At 33.8% G+C, this 16,031-nt stretch overlaps 1 protein-coding gene across 7 annotated transcripts in view; it reads left to right on the top strand.

Annotated features, from left to right (window-relative positions):
- Window positions 1-16,031, top strand: part of LOC123525865 (protein patched homolog 1-like) — a 91,113-nt gene that overhangs the window by 34,496 nt on the left and 40,586 nt on the right. For 4 of the 7 annotated variants that reach the window (XM_053538057.1, XM_053538053.1, XM_053538055.1 and 1 more), the window contains exons 2-3: window positions 3,688-3,914; window positions 12,505-12,751. In XM_053538057.1, the coding sequence (XP_053394032.1) occupies window positions 3,742-3,914; window positions 12,505-12,751 (420 nt within the window). In that variant the 5' untranslated portion in view covers window positions 3,688-3,741. Of the gene's footprint in view, window positions 1-1,200; window positions 1,351-1,972; window positions 2,124-3,687; window positions 3,915-12,504; window positions 12,752-16,031 lie in introns of those variants that run through there. The other 3 variants (XM_053538056.1, XM_053538054.1, XM_053538060.1) reach the window with 3 other exon arrangements.

Genomic DNA, 16,031 nt, shown 5'->3' with positions numbered 1-16,031 from the left:
CGTCACTGAACACTACGTTCTGCCAACGCTGGCCGCAATGGTTGCGGGCCCAAATAAGACGTTGTTGATGGTGGCGTAACGTTAGAATTAGACCGTGGTAGGGCCTACGACAGGTAATTCCGCGTTCTCTGAGTCGATTTCTCACTGTATGTCGACTAATTGGACGTCCACGGTTACCTACAACTATACGTGATGTAGATTGCGCCGTCACAAATCTGTCACGTAAATGACGTTGACGTATATAATTATCCTGTCGTATTGACGTTACACGCGGTCTAAACCCGAACCCTGGTCTATCGATAGACGTTCCCGTGTCTCTAACACGTCGAATAAGACGCACAATTGTCAAACGAGAGACGTTAAAACGTCTAGCAACTTGTTCCTGCGTTCGCCCACATTCAAGCATAGCCAAAACCTGAGCCCTGTCTTCAGAATTCAGCCTCGGCACTACGAAAACTAATGTTTTTTTCAGAGAATAGCTGAAAATATGGTTGTGTGTCGTATTACACATGTACATGTGCAAAAATCGTTCAATCAAACCACATGGTTTACATGCACGGACTGCACGAGGAAATCATGACCAGGTACATAAAGTGAACAAATGGCTGAATGAAATTGCGCGAGTTTTTGTTCACTGTGTTTGTCGGTCAGAGTACATGTAGATTTACTACATTTCACAACAATTAAAAGCGTTAGGAAAAAAATAACGCCAAATTTCAATGAGGCGTTTCTTTATCTCGTCAGTATAGTTGATAGCATCAAGTCCCATAACTCTGATATGCATTTTGGTCAAATTATGTCCACTTTCGAACTTAAAACTCTTTTGATATTTAACATTTTGGGTAATAATTTCCTGCTTCTGTGACAATATTTCGAATAGTCGAGCTTGGCTGTCTTACAGACAGCTCTTGTTATACAGGAAGTTTGATTTTTATGTAACTTCACACAGATGTTGTTAATATTTCAACTAAAAGTAACATATGATCTCTAAAAGATAAAACACACTATAAATTTGCAAATCTGGGGGTATCATGTTAAGTGTATATACAGTTTTATCAGCACATAATTTAATTACCAAGTGCTTTACATAACATATTATTACATATTTACATAATTGCAAGTAAATCTAATCTATAATGTAAATATTGTATAATAGTGCTTTATAAAATTAGTTTATCTGAGTGCTTGCAGAGAGCTTGCATTTTGTGATAAATAACCTTTTACCTAGTAGTAAATCAATGGGATTATTATTCAGTCACAAAATCTTTTGGTTTCTAAAACTGAGAAATTAAGCCTCTATACCTTTATGTTGAATTTATTGTATGCAGCAAGGAATATATTAACAAGCAAGTAAGAATTATAGTTATGAAGAGACATACCTCAAGATTATGGTATTTTTTTTTTAATGAAGGCAGTGTTTTCATTAGTTGATAATTGTGTATGAAAAAATAAATTGATCCAGTGCATTCCAGACTGTCAGAAATGTACAAACAAAAGTGTTGTGTTTGGTACACAATTAGTAGGGTACTTGCAGTTAAACAAAGGACCTCAGGCATAAATACTGCTGCTGTGATCAGGAAAAAATACAAGTTTTCTGGTGAAGTTATTTCTTTCATCTGTTCATAAAAAGTGTGCTTATGGTGAGCGTTAAGGACCATTGTATGTCCATCTTTTGTCTGTAATTGGATTTAAAAATGATTTTATATGATAAAAATAAATAGAACAAAACATCAGAATGACGGAAAAGTACAGTCAGCCTGTCTGTAGAGACCAACTTTGGGAAATGAAATTATGTGATCTTTTTAGACAGGTGGGCTCACACCACAGGTATATTCACACTTTGTAGTTTTTAAGCCTCTGTCAAGTATTATTTTAGGACTATTAAACTTAAAATTTATAAGTACTAAAAGGTAGAGCATATATTGTGTCAGTATTTTGACAGGGAAAAAAATGTTAACAGTTTTAAAGTACACACTATCCTAAGAGTACACATTAACCTCTGAGGTGAGAGATAAGGTAATGAATTTGGATGTTTTGTTATAATTAAGTAGGGCTGGTGGATATAAGTAGGGGATATTAAGTTGGGCACAGTTATTGAACTTCGGATCTTACTTCCTTGCTAGGTATATAGTGTATTATATATAAAAAGTATTGTTGCATTTTTTAGGTCGATGGATTTTTTCTTTTGAATTGTTAAATTTTCAATAGTCTTTAAAGTGGTACAAAATCAGTAAGCCAGTCAACTTAATTTCTGTGGCGTATGGTTTAGGTTTCGGGAACCTTTTTATCATTACACTGAGTTTTTAAATTATACTAAAATTAAATTTTTGTAGGCAACAAAAATCTTAAAAACAAATATAAAAGCAAGTTTGGATACAACAAGTGTAGAAGAAATGTAATTTTTTTACTAACAAAAATTTGAAAAAGTCAAACAAAATACCCTAAGCTTAACACCTCTGAATTGGTAAAGATTTGATTAAGAATATCATTTGCAGGTAATTGAATATTATTTTTATGTCAAATATTGTCATATTCATGGAAAAATATTATTTCTTCATTCCTAAAATATTTTATTGGCATATTTCCTAATGTAAAATGTGTTTTCAGTATATTAAAAAAAACTGATAAGAACAATTTATAAACAGAAGATGCATTCTGCCTGTCTTTTTTGAAATACAAAGATTCAAGAGAGATTCAAGATAATTTATTTAGGCAAAAACATACAGTATGTTCATTGCCGGACATGGAATATAACATTGTAATATGACACTACAAACAAGGTTTCAAAAAGTTAATAAATGAGAAAAGTATGAAAATAATGAATAACAGGGTATAAGTTACATACTATTAATGTATGACAAAATACAATGAAGATAGTCATAAAACGAAAAACTTTATACAGTTATGAAACATTTTCTCGTTTATAGTTTGCTAAATATATGTATATTTTGCTAATTTATTTATAATACTCTTTTTGGTTTGATTTTATAATGTGTTTAAACTTTAATAATGTAAGCTAGGCCAAGAATAATAATAGTGTGGTATGAAAAGGAAAGTTGTTTGCCTGGTGAATGCAAAAATGATACGAAAGCATGCATTTTTAGCTCACCTGAACACACAGTGCTCAAAGTGAGCTATTATGATCACCCTGTGTCCTTTGAATAGTAGTCGCAACTTGACCGCGATGGTTGACCTTAGGCTGATTATTCATGTCGGTTATTTCATTATACCGGTAGAAATCAAGGGTGCTTAGGGTAGCCGTGTATATTTATATGGAATTAGTTTGTATACAGTGCAGTATCAAAGTATAATACTTTCATTTGATCAGTTAAAACTTTCCAATACACTAATTTATATTTACACAAATTTATATTTCCTTTTTCTCGTGCAGCTCTTGTTTAAGTACACTCCTTTTCAATAATAAGTTGTGCCTCATTATGTATTATTATGCAAAGGTCAACCATCGGGGTCAAGTTGCGACTACTATATGTCTTGTGAATGTTTGTTTCTATGAAGTCAAAGTAAAGTTTGAAACTCTTAAAATAGGCCACTAGGTCAAATCACAGAAAACTTGTAATAGCACTATATACTATATAGGCCACATTTTCTACTTTATAATCATAAATCTTTATCAGAATTTTTTTCTCTATGAAAAGTAGGTCAAGATTTTTTGTTATTGTTTTGCAGATGAGATCTAACAGCTGATATAATCAACCTGATGAGCCGGTAGAGTTTGGAATAATGGCACATGAGCAGATCAACCTTGTCACTGTGGTGGAGAATGATAACCGGGATCCTAGGGAGCCGGAGTTATACTACCAGTGCAGAGAGGTTTATGTAAAGGAGTATGATCCTTCATGTCTGCAGCGATGTAGTAACAAGATTATACAGGTTCTAGAGACAACATTTTATAAGTAAGTTATATTGTTGAAACTATTAATAGATGCTTGTAAGTCTGAAGAAGTATATATGACTTTGGCTTTAATTGGTATACATTATATGGGAAAAAAAACTAAATTTCAGAAAAGGGATAAGTTTGCAGGTTATTAAACTGCCTCCATAACTGTCAGTTATTCCAAAAGTTAGCCATTCTGACTTCAAATTCTCTGAAAAATTTCCCTGGATGACCCCCTAAGTATGACTACTATTTTTAGCTTTCATTTGATATTATGATTTGTAACACCTTACTACAGTTCGATTACTAGGTCATACGTGTTTACACGTTTCCAAACCAAATTTTCTCTACTTGCAAAATGACCTTTCTACTTTTTGATTATGTTTTGTTTTAGCTTGAGCTCACGGTTTTCTTATACAAGACACATTAGAATATGGAACCCTGAATTAAGGTTACAAAACGCAATCTTTAATGTTTACAAACATGATGTTTACAAAAACGAACTGTACATTGATTTGCCTTTATATTTATGCAGAATTAGAATAATGTCTTGTAGCCATTATGTAGATGGTATATAATTATGTAGCCAGGAATCTATTATATCCCATGTAATAAGTGTCAAAGAGTCAGCACTTCTGTCCTCCTTATGGTTGATTTCAACAATGGATTGGTTTTGATGTAAAATATTTCAAATTATTTCCTAATTCGCTACGCTCAAACGTAAATAAATCATTTATCCTATAATCAAAGTAAATCAAGGGAAGAAAGGAAAAACAAATACATAAATTCACATTTAGGATTTGTTATCTGCATTGTCATGTATTGACATTGTTAACACGTTTTCTAGCTTTAACACCAACACATTGTGCATGTACTTAACTACATTTCAAAGTAAATGAAAACAGCACATATTTATACTGTAAAGCAAAAAACTGCAAATCATCTTTATAATTATACCCTGTTCAACTCAACTTCAGTCATATAAACTATCAATTTTCTTTAATTCTTACAAGGGAAACATACATATATGAATATACTTTCCCGGTCAGTGTGCTGCGAGGCGGCTACTCAACCCTAACTCCGACGTGGGAGTGGGGGAGTAGAAAGATACCAAGTCTCAAGACCAGCTGCCATCTTCTGGTAGCCTGACATCCTCTTCCCCCACAATTTCTTATCCTCAGTGAAGATAATATAATCCATAGATGTTCATTTGCTTGCCAAAACATGTACATTCATCAAATACATGTCTTCCAAACTTACCATTTTATTAAGCTTTCGAGTTCAAATAAGGTCATTTTCAAGAATTTTCACAATGCATTTATATCTTAATGAGACTATGATAAGAATCAGTTTTGCACTTATGGTAAAATACTGTCTTCTATCTTTCTATCTTACAAGAAAAGGTAACTTTCTATCTCTAAAAGAGATTTAAACAGGGCAAATGTATCATCCTTGTTACTTGATTCCATTATGGAACAGTTCTGTATATGCAATGGTCTATAAAAGCATATCCATTCCATAGAAATCTAGGCGACAGTGTTTCAAGAAGAACTTCTCAATTCTTAGAGTTTGCAAAAAATTCATCAAAAAGGTGATTTTCCCAGAGAAGCCCATTTCGTAAATAGACCAGAGGTTTCAAATCAGTGATTGTGTATTTTCATTCTAACATACTCCTAGAAATGTTACAATATTATTAAGCTGGAATTTTTTCATCTGAGTAGGTATGAATTGGACGTCCTTTGGCAATTTGAGATCAGAATTGAGGTCATTTTGCTCTCTCACAGGTCTGTGCCTCAGCCATTGTTTATCTTTCAAAATAAAATGCTTGATTAACAGACATGTTAGAATAGATCTTTGATGTCAGCTATTTTTAGTCCCTTACAGGTGAAACACGTAAGGGGACTATAGGAATGCCCTTTGCCCATCCATCCATATGTCCGTCTGTCCGGACATCTGCAAATCTGGATCCTGTGATAACTAAAAATGTATTAAAGTTAGGTTTCTTAAAACTTGGTATGTGTATAGAGGGCAATATGTAGATTATGCACATACACAACTTGTGCTTAAAGGTCAAGGTCACTATTGAAGGTCAAGTAAAAATTGTTTCTTCTCCATAACTTTTATATGCATTGGTGGATTATCTTAGTGCTATACACAAATGTTCCCCATGATGAGACAGTGTGTCAGCGCATGATCTATGCTTGTCAGTTAAAGGTCAAGGCCACTGTTCAGGGTCAAGTAAAAATTTGTTTCTGCTCCTAACTTTAATTGCATTGATGGATTCTTTTAGTACTACACAGAAATGTTCCTCATGATTAGAATACATGTCACGTACATGACCCAAGGTTGTGGGTCAAATGTCAAGGTCTTTATTAAAAGTCAAGTAAAATTTATTTTTCACCGGTAGGGGACTTCTGTATTGCGACTGCAATACTCTGTCGCATGTTGTCTGTTACTCCCGTTACTTTTAAAACTTTAAATATAATTTGGTTGACATTAGTGCAACTTTATGACGCAATTTACCAGATTTTATTAAAACAATTTCCCCAAGTTTACATGAGCAAAAATCTTACTATTTCTCCATGAACTGAATATTTATGGCCACAAAATTTGTATTTCTTAAAGTATCTTTAAAGGACGGGATATGATAAGATATGCGAAATGGCCCCCTAAATAATTAGAATATGAAAACTCCATAATTGAAGTTTTACCTGTCTAAAACAAAAAAGAAGACCATAATCGTTAAACTATGACTTTTAAAAACTTCAAAACCAAGTTATTTGTACGACTCAGACCTTTAAAATAGTCGAGGTCCGTGACATTTACCATTTTTGCACGCAATTTACACACTACATGCTCAATTTTCATTGTGAGCCGGACCTGGCGTCAAGCTGAAGTTTTGCTGAGAAAATAAAGTTACTAAAATATACATTTTCAGAAAAAATCAGCTTGACACCCGCTCCGGCTCGTATTGAATTTCCACGATTTTCACAATTTTTAGCCTCACTTTTCTTTGAAGGAAACAGGATAACGTGCTCATCTCTAAGCAACCGAGCATCAAACAGATACGCGGGAGTTTTGTTCTAATCATGAAACAGATAGTCATGAATTGTTTTATAAGAAAATTAAATGTTTAGAGCCAAGTTTAATGCAAAAGTGAAAGTGAAAGTACATCTAGACATTTTAATGATCAGTTACATGTTTTAGATCTACATGAACTGTATTTCGGGATTATATGCAAGTTGATTTTGTTTAAGCGACATTTTAAAAGAAATAATGTGTAATTAAAGTTGTTTAAAACGAAAATTTTTATTGTTTACATAAATGTTATAGAGACAAGAAAGATAACTCATGCACACCGCAACCAGTAGACACGTGTAGATAGTTCTTTTATATAAAAATGATGACGTCTTTGTACAGAAGTCTCTGTGACGCAATCGGTACGCACGACTATTGAAAGGAAATTTTATGCCTGGTGTTGGTGGTATGCGAGATTGATTCCCAACAAATCCTATAAAACTTTTTTCTGTCAAAAACGACAGAAAGTACTATTCTTATATGGTGAGTTGCAAACCATATTTAGATTTAATATTTTTAGCCGCCAGTTAAAATATTTTAAACCATTTAACCGCGTTATTTATATAATTAGTCAATAATTCTTTTACTGTATGTCTGTGATAAAGTTGTAAACATGTGTTTTTATACTTCTTTTTTATGACGTATGAAAAATAGAAAGTCAACAACTCAGAATTGTTTCATCAATTTTAAAATATTCCGCTTCATCGCCATACGAAGTTTCATAAATAAATGTATGTTAAGTAATTAATGTCACTGACATGTCATTTCCGGTGGGAAATATTTTATTTTATGATTAAAAGTTAAACTCCCTATATAACCATTTTTTTTAAAATCACAATAGCTAAGCTAAATTTGTGTTTAAAGAATATCTAAAACACCGGAAGACGCGTCATCTTATTATTGTTTTTAGCTCATCTGATTTTTTGAAAAAAAATGATGAGTTATTGTCATCACTTGAGCGGTTGTCGGCGTCGGCGTCGGCGTCAGCGTCGGCGTTGCCTGGTTAAGTTTTATGTTTAGGTCAGCTTTTCTCCTAAACTATCAAAGCTATTGCTTTGAAACTTGGAATACTTGTTCACCATCATAAGCTGACCCTGTATAGCAAGAAACATAACTCCATCTTGCTTTTTGCAAGATTTATGGCCCCTTTTGTACTTAGAAAATGTCAGATTTCTTGGTTAAGTTTTATGTTTAGGTCAGCTTTTCTCCTAAACTATCAAAGCTATTGCTTTGAAACTTGGAATACTTGTTCACCATCATAAGCTGACCCTGTATAGCAAGAAACATAACTCCATCTTGCTTTTTGCAAGATTTATGGCCCCTTTTGTACTTAGAAAATATCAGATTTCTTGGTTAAGTTTTATGTTTAGGTCAACTTTTCTCCTAAACTATCAAAGCTATTGCTTTGAAACTTGGAATACTTGTTCACCATCATAAGCAGACCCTGTACATCAAGAAACATAACTCCATCTTGCTTATTGCAAGAATTATTGCCCCTTTTGGACTTAGAAAATCAGTTTTCTTGGTTCAGTTTTATGTTTAGGTCAGCTTTTATCCTAAACTATCAAAGCTATTGCTTTAAAACTTGCAACACTTGTTCACCATCATAAGCTGACCCTATACAGCAAGAAACATAACTCCATTCTGCTTTTTGCAAGATTTATGGCCCCTTTTGGACTTAAAAAATATCAGATTTCTTGGTTAAGTTTTATGTTTAGGTAAACTTTTTCTCTTAAACTATCAAAGCTATTGCTTTGAAACTTGCAACACTTGTTCACCATCATAAGCTGACCCTGTACAGCAAGCAACATAACTCCATCCTGCTTTTTGCAATAATTATTGCGCCTTTTGGACTTAGAAAAATCATTTTCTTGGTTGAATATTATGTTTAAGTCAACTTTTCTCATAAACTATCAGCTATTGCTTTAAAACTTGCAACAGTTTTTCACCATCATAAGTGGACACTGTACATCAAGAAACATAACTCTATCCTGCTTTTTGCAAGAATGATGGCCCTTTTTAGACTTAGAAAATCATGGGTAGGACAATATTTCTATTATACAAAAAAAAATCAGATGAGCGTCAGCACCCGCAAGGCGGTGCTCTTGTTAATAATTTATTATAGGTTGATTGTGATTTGTTTTGTTTTGCGTTTTAACGCTGTTTTTTCAACAGTAACTGACAATTAACTCAACCAGAGTTCCTGGATTTCGTACCAGTAAAAACCTGATCTCCGCATGTAGTTGTCAACTTCCCCACTTAATTATGAGATAGAGGACGAATACTTATAGTCACAATACCCACTATCAAATCGTGGCGGAGAAGAAAAGCCTCGCCCGGGGATCGCACTCGCAATCCTGCGATCCGCAAATCTACGGTGTCCTTATTTAGCTTGTGAAGCAAATTCTACAACTTATATATATATATAGCGTTATATAACTTACATAAATCAATTTTGACATTTCATTCCTGATGAATCCATCAGGGTAGGAGCAGAGAAACCAGTTTCCCTTTTAATGACAAACATCTAAGCAAGGGAGTTACTGGTAATATTTCTCACCTCTCTGGTATGACGGGGCCGGAGATCAAACCCAATACCAGCCCCCACCCCGCGTAGTCGAAGCGGGCCCGGACTAGCTAGGCTCTATGCACTGTTAATGAAAACGCTTTTGAAATGAAGGCACATATACAGGTGTGTGTTTTTTTTTCTCTTTCTTTTCTAGAATAACAGGAATGATTTAAAAAAAACACAAGGAATGTCTATACATGTAGTTAAGGTATCACAGAGGGGGGCATGGATGTTTTTGTCATACTAAAACGTGCGCACGTCATATTAGTTACCTTGTGCTCTCGTAATATCTATTACTTGCGCACATTATAAGAATTACGTTACGTGTTACGTTCGCATGTAATAGTATCAAACATCTGCACACGTATTAGTGTAAAAATACCTCTGCGCACATAACACTCGGCATGATGGGAAGCTTACTATAGAGATCACTTATTAGCTTATAGATGTGCACGTGCGCAGATTTTTCTTTGACTAACACGTGCGTACTGAGCAACTATGCCGGTTCTTTATCGTTGCAGCTGTTTCGTCTCGAATCTGTCTGTCTTTCTATTCGAGGAAGGAAAAAGCGGTAATCCAGAGAAAAGCCGAGTCATCTGCTTCTCACTGTGCAACCATGACCTATTGTTATTTTGTTTAAAAACAAATTATACCTACTGTTATGACGAATTCAGTGTTCAATACCATTAGAATAATATCAAATGTCTTCATGCTTGCATACAAATGTTACTATTTGGGGTATCCCAGGTCATCTTGTAAACTGATTTTATTATAAACGCAATATATAATATAAATGTAATTGGAATATAATAGAGTAAAATCAAATAGTTTTCTTTGATCTACAATCCAAAATCTTTTGCAGGAAATCAGAAGCATTTTACGTTACATATATAAGGGCATTTTGGCGGGAAACCGCACGTGCCTTTCATGTCAATCCTTCCGTAATGATTTTACATACGCTAATGTATATTTTGTGCTTCTCATATCGATATTATAGTTTCGTGTTAAAGGAAACGTTTTTGATTTAATCCAAGAAATTAATTTGAATAAACTACATACATATGCTTCCATAGTTGTAATACCGGTCTAACTCGTTTCCGGCGACGTTTCTGCGGGTACGTGTTTTAAATAATGATGTGCTAAGGATTTAATAATATTATGCAATTCGTGTATTATTTATTCAAGTAAAATGAACACTGTCGTTTTTTCAACTTGCTTGATGAAAATACTTAATTACATATTTAAATAAAAAAATCACCGAAAATATGAAAAATGGAAACTTGTATGACAAAGTCCTGCCTCCTGATTTATTTGACGGAGGTTTTGTTTTACACGAACGTCACACAAGAAGAACATTCCGTATACGAAACAAAAAAAAGAAAACAACGACATTAAATATGTAAGGAGATATAGAAGCAAAAAATGTTTTTTAAAAGTTAATATATCATCAAGTATGTGAAATAACTCGCTTAATCACTACAGATCCAATAAATGCAAAACTGTTTCTATGTTGCTATGGTAACGCATATGAAATGAAAGTTTTCGATTTTAGTTTTAGAAATTTTCTTGATACGAAATAAAACGAAACAGACATAATAGTTAAAGAATAAGCCTATGTAGATGTATAAAATTAAAAGAAATCTTATTTCTTAAAAGAGTTTTCGGTCGTCCTTACATGAAAGAGTTATCTCCCTTGTTTTTCTTGTTTTTACACGATCATTCTGTCTTAGAATACAAAATAAAAATTCGTTTCAAGAAGTTGGATCACGGAGTATTGTGAGGACATACAATTTATAGGGTTCAGCAATATAAACTAAGATATATTGCAAAATAGTTTTCTATACCCCCATTCTAAATGATCAAATATCTTTTCAGCGTAAGTCTTAGATAGATGTAATAATACATTATTTTTGGGTCATTACGGACGTCTGGTCATTATATCATGGTGGATTTTGAAAAATATAGTAAATTACCAATGGAATGGTGTTGTTTTACATGCATATTTAGTGGGGGCCATTTTTGGTCCTTATCATATCCCGTCCTTTAAAGTTTCAACTATCGCTGTGAGGAAGAATATAAAGGAAATTTAATTTATAAGTATGTTAAATGTAAGGGGATAGGGAGGACAAAAAAACAAAGCTATATCACAGCTATATAAAAGACCCACCACGACCTAGTGACCTACTTTTTCCTCCCACATGAACTTGGTGCAAATCATTGTGATAATACTGGTATAACACAGCTATTCTACAAGATGACAGGTGGACAATTTTAACTAAGGCCCTGTTTTCACAACTTCATCTGCAAACTTAATTCAGTCATTCTCTTCTCAGTTTAGTTTTATAAACATAGAATAATAACAATCTTACACTCTGGAAACAAAGTGTGGTCTAAACTCGCAAGTACTGTGCATACTGCTACTAATAAACTTTGATAATGTGGCAGTTGACCCCAATACAATTGACACCGTTTATTTTCCAATACAGGTAAATCCAATGATTGCTTTACAATAGATCTGTGACGGATTATCTTTGAACACCCCTGGACTTTTTGGACTCAACTGCCACATTATCAAAGCTTATTAGTACATTAATTTAATAATATATTTAGACATTAAACACATTGTCTTGGCCTTATATATCATCCACTGTCAGTTTGTAACTAGATACTTGTTATTTCTAATTTTCTTCATGCAAAACATTGTATAATTACCATCATGGAAATTCAAAAGAATACAGTTATTTTGTGGTGCATTTTAATACTCTGTCATACTATTTGCTTGAATAAACCTAAAGAAATTTGTATTATAAATACTAGTAATATAAAATGTGTGTACGATTCTGTTTTAATGTTGCATGTTGTACATTTGTACAAAACCTAGAGAAGATACAGAAGTTTATACAAAACTATTCCTTTTGTTTCTTTTTCAGACAGTTTCATGATTGCAATTTATATATTATAGACTAGGTCTGCTGGTTGCGAGGCATCCTGTTATCACCATATTTATATCTCTGCTGGCATGTGGACTTTGTGGTGTAGGCCTCACCAAGTTCGAACAAACTACCGATGATGCCAAATTGTGGGTGCCCAAATCATCCAGAGTGTTACCAGAAAAAGCATGGGTGGACAAAAATTTCCCAGAGAACTATCGCTTCACTTCTATCATTGTAACATCTCACAACGTTCTGACGCCATGGGCTATAAATGCAGTATGAATATAATGCTTTTCTCTTGTCTTACTTAAATTGTAGAAGTCATAACTATTAAGAGACGCGCATTTATAAAAAATACTACCCTTCTGGCTTTCATATTTGTAAGTTGACTGAACCTATTATACATATCTGTATTCTTTATACCTGTTCCCTTTGTACTTTGCACTGTGCCTTCTTTTACACTTTATAAGCTAATTTGTATCATGTTTCTATGCTTGACATATCTGTACTGTTTTCAGGTACTACTACTTTTTATTAAGAATTTTATTTATGTGAAATTCTGTTTCCTAAATACCATTTCAGGGGGCCTAAAAGGTTTTCCTTTCCCTGTTTATCCAGATACCCCTTAAATCCTATGTTTTAAAGTTGTCTATCGTCAGGCAGAATTGGTTTAAACTTTCATAGATGGTTACTATTGATAATGTTGAAATACTTGAAGAAAGTAATGTATATATAAAGAAGCTAGTATGTTTGAGTTATGGCCCTTTCTTATTTGTGGGTGTGGGGAGGGAGCATCTGTGTGGAAACATTTCTATTTTTATTCCCCTACTGATGTTTGTATGCTGTTCTGTCAGCCACACAAATTGTGGTCTTGTGAAAACTTCAAAAGTACAAGATATTTTTTCATGAAACTTGGTACTTGATTAGGTTTTAATACATAGGATATTGATGTCCTTTTATTCTGTTGATGTGGCAAAATTGTGAAAATATATAGAATTAGAGTAATTGGCAGAAGATGATGTAGAGAGCTTGCACATTGTTTTATTTACTCAATATGACCATCTGTTCATCATTCTGTACCCTTCTGTCAGTCACCAATGATGGATTCTTTCATAACTTTAAAAGTTCAAGAGATTTTTCCCTGAAATCTGGAACATAGATAAAAGCAGTATGTAAAATATAGAGTTCATTTTATTTCGTTCTTTTTTCTATTCATTCATCTGTCTGTCTATCCATTTATTGGTCCGTTAAAAAAATAACTTGTTTGTTAACTTTCAAAGTGCAAGAAATTTTTTCATGAAACCTGACTTATAGATGGTAGGTAGTTCTGAAAATATGAAGGTTATTTAAGTTTCAATGTAAAAAAAATGTGATTCCTCTGGCACCAAATATGACAAAGCCCCTTTCAGATAAGGGACTTTAATTGCCAGGCATAAATCTTGTTAGCTCACCTGAGCAATGCTCAGGTGAGTTATTGTGATCGCTCGATGTCTGGCGTCCGGTGTCTGTCTGTCAACATTTAGTTCGTGTATGCGATAGAGGCTGTATTTTTCAATTGATCTAATGAAATTTGGTCAGAATGATTGTCTTGTTGAAATCTAGGCCAAGTTCGAATATGGGTCATCTGGGGTCAGAAACTAGGTCAATAGGTCAAATCAAAGAAAAACCTTGTGTATGCGATAGAGGCTGTATTTTTCAATTGATCTTTATAAAGTTTGGTCAGAATGTTTGTCTGGATGAAATCTAGGTCAAAATCAAATATGGGTCATCTGGGTTCAGAAACTAGGTCACTGGGTCAAATCAAAGAAAAACATTGTATATGCAGTAGGGACTGCATTTTACACCAGATCTTCATGAAATTTGATCAGAATGTTTGTTTGGATAAAAACTAGGTCAAGTTTGAATATGGATAATCTGGGGTCAAAAACTAGGTCGCCCAGTCAAATCAAAGAAAAACCTTGTGTACCCAATAGGGGCTGCATTTTACACTGGATATTCATAAAATTTAATCAGAATTGTTGCCTTGATGAAATTTAGGTCAAGTTCAGATATGGGTAATCTGGGATCAAAAACTAGTTCCCTAGGTCAAATCAAAGAAAAACCTTGTGTACTCAATACAGGCTGCGTTTTACACTGGATATTCTTAAAATTTATTCAGTATGGTTGCCTTGATGAAATCTAGGTCAGATTTGAATATGGGTATTCTGGGGTCAAAAACTAGGTCGCTATGTCAAATCAAAGAAAAACCTTATGTATGCAATAAGGACTGCATTTTACACTGGATCTTCATTAAATTTGATCAGAATGTTTGTCTGGATGAAGTCTAGGTCAAGTCCGAATATGGGTCATCTGGGTTCAAAAACTAGGTCACTAGATCAAATCAAAGAAAAACCTTGTGTATGCAATAGTGGCTGCATTTTACACTGTATTTTCATGAAATTTGATCAGAATGTTTGTCTTGATGAAGTCTAGGTCGAGTTCAAATAGGGGTTGTCTGGGGTCAAAAAACTAGGTCACCCTGTAAAATCAAGAAAAACTTTGTGAATTCAATAAGGGCTACATTTTAGGCAGGATGTTCATGAAATTTGATCAAAATGTTTGCTTTGATAAAATTTAGGTGAAGTTCAAATATGGGTAATGTTGGGTCAAAAACTAGGTCACCTGGTCAAATCGAAGAAAAACCTTTTGTATGCAATAGGGACTGCATTTTATACCAAATCTTCATGAAATTTTATCAGAATGTTTGTCTGGATGAAATCTAGATCAAATTCAAATATGGGTCATCTGGGGTGAAAAACTAGGACACCTTGTCAAATCAAAGAAAAACCTTGTATATGCAATAGGGACTGCATTTTACACTGGATCTTCATGAAATTTGATCAGAATGTTTGTCTTGATGAAATCTAGTTCAAGTTCGAATATGGGTCATCTGTGGTTAAAAAACTAGTCATTAGGTCAAATCAAAGAAAATCCTTGTGCATGCAATAGTGGCGGGCATTTTACACTGGATTTTCATGAAGTTTGATCAGAATGTTTATCTTGATGAAATCTAGGTCGAGTTCAAATAGGGGTTGTCTGGGGTCAAAAACTAGGTCACCTAGTAATCAAAGAAAAACTTTGTGAATGCAATAGGGGCTACATTTTAGGCAGGATGTTCATGAAATTTAATGAAAATGTTTGCTTTGATGAAATAGTTCAAGTTCAAATATGAGTCATGTTGGGTCAAAAACTAGGTTGCCTGGTCAAATCAAAGAATAATCTTGTGTATGCAACAGGGGCTGCATTTTTTAGATTTTCATGAAATTTGATCAGAATGTTTGTCTTGGTGAAATCTAGGTCATGTTCAGATATAGGTCATCTTAGATCAAAAACTAGGTCAGCGAGTCAAATCAAAGAAATACCTTGTGTAAGCGTTAGGGGCTGCACTTTAGACTGGATATTCATGAAATTTGATCCTGCCAATTGTTTTGATGAAATCTAGGTCAGGTTCAAAAATGGGTCATCTTGGGTTAAAAAATAGGTTAACCGGTCAAATCAAAGAAGTACCTTGTGAAAA

This window comes from Mercenaria mercenaria, chromosome 3 (assembly GCF_021730395.1).
Source record: "Mercenaria mercenaria strain notata chromosome 3, MADL_Memer_1, whole genome shotgun sequence".
In the NCBI taxonomy this organism is placed as follows: Eukaryota; Metazoa; Mollusca; class Bivalvia; order Venerida; family Veneridae; genus Mercenaria; species Mercenaria mercenaria.
The sequence above is the reverse complement of the archived record's forward strand: the minus strand, read 5'-3'. Positions and strand labels throughout refer to the sequence as shown.